Below are 8,918 nucleotides of genomic sequence, written 5' to 3'. Positions count from 1 at the left end.
ATGTGGGTCTGCATCAGAGCAGGTGTGAGTGAGATACACATCACTTGTTTGACAGGAAGAGACAGCACAGTGTGGTCTGAGAACATCTGAGCTGAAAATCACGAGGTCTGTGAATCTAAAGCTTTCTAGTAAAAATCTGAAAGGAGGCAGCACACAGACTTTCCTCTGTCGTATCCCAGCATGCCTTTGTGTAGTCATCTGTTAAATGTCTGAATCACAAACAAACTGTATTTTAAGAGTGAAGCCCACCTGCCCATCATTCCACTGCAGTAACAAACAGCTCTGCCTGTATCAGTGACGTATGGCTGTCATGAGGGAGGTGTCAACCAGAGGAAGCTTGGCCTTCAGCTCTCTGCATCACAACCACACACAACAAAGACCTAACGTTTCCAAAGAAAAACAGCACTTCTTCAAAATGTATCAACAAACATGATTTTTGTGTTTTGCCAAGGTTTTTGAATGGGAATACCACATCTGATATTCATGTCTTCATTTCTAGACTTTGTTTAAAACATAGACAGAGCACTGCTTTGTCTCACACTCCTTGACATGAACATTTTGCATCAACACACATTTTCCTGAAAGCCTTTATGTGGTAAGTTTGAGCAACAGGATATGTCACAAAATAGCACGCTGCCTCTATATGTGAAGAGAGAACAGCTCAGTTACGGACACTGAAGAGCCTCAGTCATGAACACAATGAAGACCTTTACTTTCATAACAGCTTTAATTCTCTGCAGCCTCAGTAAGTAACTGAATTACTCCACCATCTGCACTGCAACTCTGCTAACTTCTTCAATCAGCCACAATTAAAACTTATTTGCTTGTTACCATTATTAAAACATCATGTGATGTTACTGTAAAGCAACTAAATCTCTTGTTGGATCAGGCTGGATCTCTGTCTCAGTGTCTGAGACTCAGACCGTGGAGAGCCAGCCTGGTCTCCATGTCACACTGCTGTGCTCCAACATTTCTACATATCCAACGACGACGACCTGGTCAAGAGTGGTCAACAGAACCGAGGCTGGCTGCGTCTCCTCTATGTACGGCTCGAATAGCAATGCTTCATACTGCGATGGATTTCAAAGAGGAAAATTTGAAATGACATCAAATATGTCCATTGTCTTTCTCAACATCAACCAAGTGGACTTCTACGACGCGGGGCTGTACCTCTGTGGATTCTACATTGACGGACAGACAGTTTTCAGAGTGATCAATTTAAGAGTTCAAGGTAAGATTACCACAGTCTTTATTTACTGTGTTTTTATATGCCTATGTAATTACTGTCAAAATGAGACCACGCTGATCTTTATTTCATTAGAGGGTCATGATGAACCTCGTGATGACATGGATGGAAAAAGTAAGACCCTCCCTACAGATTACTTTCAACAGTTCTGTGCATTTAAAGCTATCCAGGTCTCCAGACACTCAGTCATAGAATCTGATACATGAACCTTTCTTGTAGAAGAGTCAAAGCTGACGAGTGAGATTCTGACCACTGTGACGGTTCTGCACTTAATGTTCAGCTTTGGTCTGGTTGTCAAAATAAGGAAGCTTCAGACAGGTACTTGAGCCACCTTATCTGTCTTATATTTGGTCATTAAGTACTGGCATAGTTTTAGTTCTGTGAGTTCATTTTAAATGAGAGTGAATTAACTGATCAGATTTACTGTCTCTGTTAATTAGCAGCTAAAGAGGAACATCAGAATTTGCGACAGCGTGAGGTGAATTCATTTTATTAATACTATCATCTGATTTAATTATTTAAGAGACAAGTCATGATTTTGTTTTTCTCACCAGCTCAGCTGTGTAAGATGTGTGACTGGAAATACTGTCATTTACAGAATGTGGACTCTGAGTACCTGATGAGACTGTATTCACCAACAATAAGAAACAGGAGGCCTGCATCAGAGAGAGAAGTGGAGACTCATGTTATTTACACTGCCAGCAGAGAGACTCAGAGTGGAACTGATGCTTTATCTTATTATCATAGTTTCTCTTTGACTGGTGTTTGATGGATGAGTCAGTAAGAACACCTGTAAAATGACTGAGTCTCAACATTAAAACCACCAACAGGTGAATTGAATAGCATTGGTTATCTCATTACAATGTTCTGCTGGGAAACTTTGGGTCCTGACATTCACCAGGATCTTACTTTGACATGTACCACCCACCGAAACACTGTTGTAGACCAAGCACACCTCCTCATGGCAACAGCACTCTGCAATGGCAGAGGCCTCCCCCAGCAGGCCAGTGTACCCACCACACACACACACACACACACATAAAACTGCTCAAAATTCCCCAGATCCCAACCTGATCCAGCTTGTTGGATGTACTCAAACAAACCAGATCCATAGAGGCCCCATCCCACAACCCACAGGACCCAAAAGATCCACTGCCAATGTCCAGGTGCCACAGAACACCACCAGAGATCCCATGTCCATGGTCCACTGAGTCAGGGCTGTTGGCGGCACAAGCCTACACAGTATTAAGCAAGTAGCAGCTCAGAGTGGAACTGATGCCTCATTAAGATCCTGTTTGTATGAGACAAGAGGGTGGAGGAGGGTTACCACTATTCTAGACAAAAAGAATTCATTGTCTGTCTAAAGAATATGACAGGTGTTTGGACGAGAAAGCATGAGGACACCAGAAACTGTTCCCAGTCTCTCATACTGAGAGACACTGGAGATGTAAGTCTGCAGCAGCAGAGGACAGTTTGGTAAACATCACTTGTTTGACAGGAAGAGACATCACAGTGTGGTTTGCGTACTAAGCTGGAGGCCTATTACATCTAAAAATAAAATCTGAAAGGAAGCAGCAAATGCTGGCTGGCTTTCTAGAGAAACCTTAAACAGTACAAAGGTCAGTGGTAAACTACCTGCTGTACATTGCCTTCAAAATCATCAGAAAAAGTCAAGTAACAATGGAGGACAGACTGGTCTGTCCAAAACCTAGTAAAGGAAAAGACTGAGACTGAGGCCTCACATGATGGAAGACCATAGTCTCAAGACTCTGTGGACCCTGTGGAGCTGGACAGAACTGGACAGAAGCTGAAAGCAAAGCAGCCTACAATGCAACACATTTGTAACGGTGTTGGGACAACTGTCCAAACAATGTGTCATTTCCATTGTACAATAGACAGAATGTCACAAGTGTGTTCAGCTGCTGAATGAGTCAAAAACTTTTGATTAAATTTAGTTCAACAAAAAGATCCCATGATTCCTTGTTTTTTATTGTTTCTTTTCTTTATTTGTTCTATGCTTTAAATTAACTAAGAGTGAATTATGTCTTTCTTGTAAGAAATTTTATTCAGTCTCACCTCAGCACATTGACTATTATCTCAACATCGGTAGCTTGTGTGCTGTATCAGTGGCAGGTCAAGAAAATATTATCAAGCATTACACCTACAGACAACCTGAGAGCTGACTGACTGAGGTCGTTTTTATGGTCAATACACACTAATAAAAGTTGTGTGTATCATTTAGTTTGGATGAAGAGGTTAGATCCGACAATCTCACATAAAGTTTTCCATTTCAACATAACAGCCACTTCAAATCTAAACATACACTATTACATTTTTGTTGAATAATTACTTAAGGCTAACATTTTGCCCAACTGGTTTTTCTCTGAAAGTATTTCTGTTGTCGGTTTGAGCCTCCTCCTACTCCTCTGTAGCTTTATTAAGTACTAGCATTGAATTAATTAACTACATTCACAACTACAGTTTCTATAACCCCGTTTCTATAAGCCTCAAACACAATGTGTCACAATGTGTCCCACTCTGATGAGCAGCTACAAATAACAACATTGTCCTGTGTCCTGTGTTATCACTGTGATGTCCACTTTTATCTCTACTTGTGTATCTTTGTTCGTCGTACTGTATATAATTTGGTTTGAAGACTATTTGTTAACTGGTATTCTTATACGTTTGCATCAACACTTATTTTCCTGGAAGCATTTATGTGGTTAATTTAAGGAACAAAAAGAACAACACCCCTCCTCTTTATATTGAAAGCGCTCCCTTCCTGGTCACACTTCAGTTACGGACACTGAAGAGCTGCAGTCATCAACACAATGATGAACTTCACTATGAGAACAGCTTTACTGCTCGGCAGCCTCAGTAAGTACTGGAACTGAATTACTCTCAACTTCATTCTTCATTTTATTATTGTATGTTTAACCAGTCGGAAATGAAACTTATTTCTTTGTTACGTTCTTGCTGACTTTTATCAACAGTTATTGTTTACCCTCATGTTACTTTAAAACAACTCAATCTCTTGCTGTGTCTGTTGTTTGTTTCAGGCTGGATCTCTGTCTCAGTGTCTGAGTCTCAGACTGTGAAGGTCCAGTCTGGTCAAGAAGTCACACTGCTGTGCCCAAAGATTTTCAAAGATGAAACTGTGACTTTCTGGTTCAGACTGGTCAACAGGACCGAGGTCAGCTGTATCTCTGTTATGTTGACCTCTAACAGCCCAGTTCACTTCTGCGATGGATATCAAACTGGAAATTTTGAAATGAGCTCCAACATCTCTACCCTCTTTCTCAACATCAATCAAGTGAATGTATCTGACTCTGGACAGTATTTCTGTGCATTTTACACAAGGGGGCGTCTAATTTTCAGAGTGATTTATTTAAATGTTGACGGTAAGATCACTGTAAATTATTTGGTTAATTCCTCACACAATGCAAATATATTTTCACAGTTTTATTGATACCTGTGCAAAATGTGACTATTTAAACATCAAAATATGATTATGATGAAAATCTGCCAAAACAACTACATTTTTCTTCATTTCATTAAAAGGTGACGGTGAATTTGATGATGATGTGGACAGCGAGTCTCAAAGTAAGACTGCTCTCATTGTGCAGATTGTTAGCCTCATCTCAAGCCAGCAAATGGAAAGTTTAGTTTAACGTAATGATTTTTGTTTTAGAAAAGCCTGATGTCAAACTAACGCTGGCGACTGTGATCCTGGGCGGTCTGACTCTTGTCTTCATGATGGTGACCACTGGTTTGGCTGTTAAAATCAGCAGACTTCTGAAAGGTACAGCTGACGTGTTATTTGTTACACATCTTGTTACATGTTGTATGAAGTTAGAACAAACGTCCACAGCAGTGTATCTGGTCAGTGACTAATCAGATTTTTGCTTTTTGTCATTTAGTTGTGGATGAATTACTGCAACCTGAAAGAAACAAGGTGAAGCATCTTTTTATAAATAACCGTAGCAATGGATGTGCTGTGTTTCAGCATGTGTTTAACTGCTGCGATACAACTTAAAGACTGAAATACTCACTGTTTTAATGTCCTGAAAAAACTATTTTCCCTCTAGGAATCATGGGCCTTTCAGATTCTGAGCTGGATTGTGAAAAACAGTGTGTGACTCTAAATGCTCTGATTTACAGAATCTGGGCTCTGATGACCTGAACTCTGCAGCACTGAGGCTCCTTCCAAAAACACTCAGAAACAGGAGGCCTGCAGAGACACAGGTGGAAACTCATGTTATTTATACTGCCAGCAGATAGACTCAGGACACAAGTGGAACTGCAACCAGGAGTTTCATCATATTAATCTGCTATTTTGCTTTTCTGTGTGTGTGGTGGCAGAAATAGTTTTTGTAATCAAGTTCCTGTATAAATGGAGAGTCAACATTTCCTGGTCAAAGTCTCTGTCTTTCTTAGTTTGTCTACATCACATCTTCATCTGAGAGGGACAAGGACATATTTTATGTTTGATGAGGAGGAGCCACAAGAGACACTGATAACTGTCAAACTGACTCATAGGCAGAGTCAATGGTCTGTGGGGGAGGGAGGGGTGAGAGAGATACACATCTCTTCATCTGAGCAGCTCAGTGTGGTCTGAGCTCTTGTTCTTGGATCAGCCTCTGTACTTGTATAGATTAAAAAAAGACAGTGAAGAAAAAAAACTAACATTGTTGGTGACAAACACTGAACGAGTCTAAAAATAAAGTTCACCACAGGAAGACTTCAGCCATGATCACAAACATCACATGATTCGCTGTTTTCAAAGACTAAGACTAAAACTACTTTTACAAATTGCAAATACAGTGCATCTGCTTTGAACAAACTTACCAAACTACTTTACAGAACCTACATTAACATCTGCATTCAACATTTCAGAGTACACAGCAACATTTACATGCAAGGCCACAGTTTCAGGCCACACTCTCATGTGTCAGGTTTCTAATGCTGATCACTGAATTAATATATAGTACAGTCATGACTAACAACTGTTATGCCCTAATATATCAGCACAACAGTTTCTGAGTCCTGGTATCTATCAACAATATGATCAATCAACCAGCAGGTAAAAGGTGATGGTTAAGACCAAGACTAAAACATCCCTCTGTGTTTGACCTTTGTAGAGTCACACGGCAAAAGATAACAGTCCAGGGAGAGCCACAAGGTAAAGACCAGTGTTGACTCAGTGACTAACTTCATAGTCGTTGCCATTTGTAAGAGCCAGATTCCATATTAACATGAGGAGTTTTGTCCCACATCTCAACAATGTGTTTGGGAAAGGCAAATTATGGCCGTTTACCTTATTATGTTTTCTTCCTGTTAAAGCTACAGCTAATATCCAGGTTAATAAACAGAACATCATACAGGAGGAATTAAGATCACTTTGTCTAAACATCAGTATTAAGGTAAATCTATTATTTTCTTGATAGTGTTTACTTTTGATTCTCACACATCTTTCTCTTGCTCTCAGTGTCTGTTCATATGCTGTTTGTTTGCTGTTTGGTCTGAGGATGACAGAGGTGAAAATCCTGAAGCCTCTACAGTCAAACCTCAGTTAATAAAATCTGACATGAAACAATGAATACAGGCTCCAGGGAGGGAGGAGTTGTGAGGTGTATTCTCTGTTCTTTATTGAACACACTCAACATTCAAAATGGTAGTGGAAAAAGTAAGTGAACCCTTGGAATTAATAGCTAGTTGACCCCCCCTTGGCAGCAATAACCTCAACCAGGCACTTCCTGTAGCTGTGGATCAGACCTGCACATCGTTCAGGAGGAATTTTAGCCCATTCTTCCTGGCAGAACTGCTTTACCTCTGTCATTTTCTTTGGACGTCTCATGTGTACGGCTCTCTTCAAGTCATTCCATAGCATCTCTATTGGATTGAGGTCTGGGCTCTGACTTGGCCACTCCAAAAGGCAGATTTTGTTTTTCTGAAGCCATTCTGTTGTGGACTTGCTCCGGTGTTTTGGATCATTGTCCTGTTGCATCACCCAACTTCTACAGAGTTTCAGCTGATGTATAGACATTCTCACATTATCCTGAAGAATTTTTTGATACACTTGGGAATTCATCTTCCCCTCAATGATTGCAAGCTGGCCAGGCCCTGATGCAGCAAAGCAGGCCCAAATCATTATGTTTCCTCCACCATACTTTACGGTTGGGATGATGTTTTCATGATGATATGCAGTGCCCTTTTTACTCCAGATGTAGTGCAGCAATGTTCTTTCCAAATAGTTCAATCTTAGTTTCATCAGTCCACAAAACATTTTGCCAATACCGCTGTGGAGTGTCAATGTGCTCGATCTCAAAAGAACTAAAACTGTTCTTTTTAGTAAGCAGCGGCTTCGTTCGTGGTGTCCTGCCATAGACACCCTGCTTGTTCAATGTTTTACGTACTGTAGACTCATGAACACAGATGTTAGCTAGCTCCAATGACGCCTTCAAACCTTTGGCTGTCACTGGGGGTGTTTCTTTACCTCATTGATGAGTCTTGATTGTGCTCATGGGGTCATTCTGACTGGGCGCCCACTTCTCGGTAGAGTAGCCACAGTCCCAAAGTGTCTCCATTTGTAGATTGTTTGCCTATCTGTAGACTGGTGAATTTCTAAAGTCTTTGAAATGACTTTATAACCCTTTCTGGCTTCATGTAAATCAACAATTCTTGATCATAGATCCTCTGAAAGCTCTTTTTGGCGAGGCATGGCTCACATAAGTGTATTCTTCTTGTGCAGAGCAAACTCAAAAAGTTTGAGTGGTTTTTAACAGTCAAAGTAGCTCTAGTCTACACCTCCACCTCCTCCTTTCTTAACAAGACTCCAGGTATGCTAACACCTGACTCCAATTAGCTTTTTTGAGGTCATTAATTCAAGGGTTCACATACTTTTTCAGTGTTACCATCTTCCTCATCACCAGATGACATGTGATTTTGTACTAATACAAAATATTATTAAATGTTGTTAATGACAAGCTTCTTCATTTTGCACCATCTGCTTTCAGATTCACAAAAAGGGACAAACTCACACTAACACAACCACATCCATGTATGAGAGCATCTACTTTGTGCATCTTCTGTTTCATGGGAACATGACTGACAATGTTTAGACCACAGGAAGTCGTCCAGGTTACACTACATCAATACTGATGTGGCTGTCTTTGTTTTAAACACTGAAGACATTTACTTGGCATAAAACATCTGTACTATTGAGGGATCTTCATGAGTGGAGCTGAATCATGATCCAACAAAAACTCAGAGAGGCGTGGTCATTATTGTCATGTGGGCCTTAGAGGATCTCCACATAGAAGAAGGGTCCTTTCAGCAATGTCACAGTCACTGTAGTAGTACAAGAACCTTCCACAAATGTTTCCAGGAACATTCACATCAGCATCCAAACCAAACATTCATAAAGACCAGCATCCACTGGTAAAGCATGACAGTGGGATCAGAGCCTGTTAGCCTGTATATGCTGGCTTTTAGACACTATCATGTGTAGCTGTCCATCAGATCAAAATATTACCAAATGCCAAATGGTCTTGTGGAAAATATGTCAAATAAATCAACTAATATTGTGTGAGCTATAACATTTGTTGACAGCTGGATGGATAACTGTGGTACTTTTTAACCTGAGATTTATTTGCCCATGTTTTTGGGTGTA

General features: G+C 40.4%; 1 protein-coding gene across 2 annotated transcripts; it reads left to right on the top strand.

Annotated features, from left to right (window-relative positions):
* The first annotated feature begins 66 nt into the window (after positions 1-66).
* LOC108881994 (uncharacterized) lies at positions 67-3,207 on the top strand. 2 transcript variants are annotated; one of them, XM_051075615.1, is made up of 6 exons: positions 67-745; positions 890-1,231; positions 1,322-1,360; positions 1,466-1,564; positions 1,690-1,724; positions 1,845-3,207. In XM_051075615.1, exons 1-6 carry the CDS (start codon positions 691-693, stop codon positions 2,013-2,015), a joined length of 741 nt encoding a protein of 246 aa, XP_050931572.1. In that variant the 5' UTR covers positions 67-690; the 3' UTR covers positions 2,016-3,207. The 2 variants fall into 2 exon arrangements, with proteins under 2 accessions (XP_050931572.1, XP_018529725.1); XM_018674209.2 differs by having other exon boundaries at positions 72-745; positions 1,687-1,724; positions 1,845-3,206.
* The last annotated feature ends 5,711 nt before the right edge of the window (positions 3,208-8,918 follow it).

This window comes from Lates calcarifer, linkage group LG14 (genome assembly GCF_001640805.2).
Source record: "Lates calcarifer isolate ASB-BC8 linkage group LG14, TLL_Latcal_v3, whole genome shotgun sequence".
Lineage (NCBI taxonomy): Eukaryota > Metazoa > Chordata > Actinopteri > Centropomidae > Lates > Lates calcarifer.
The sequence above is the reverse complement of the archived record's forward strand: the minus strand, read 5'-3'. Positions and strand labels throughout refer to the sequence as shown.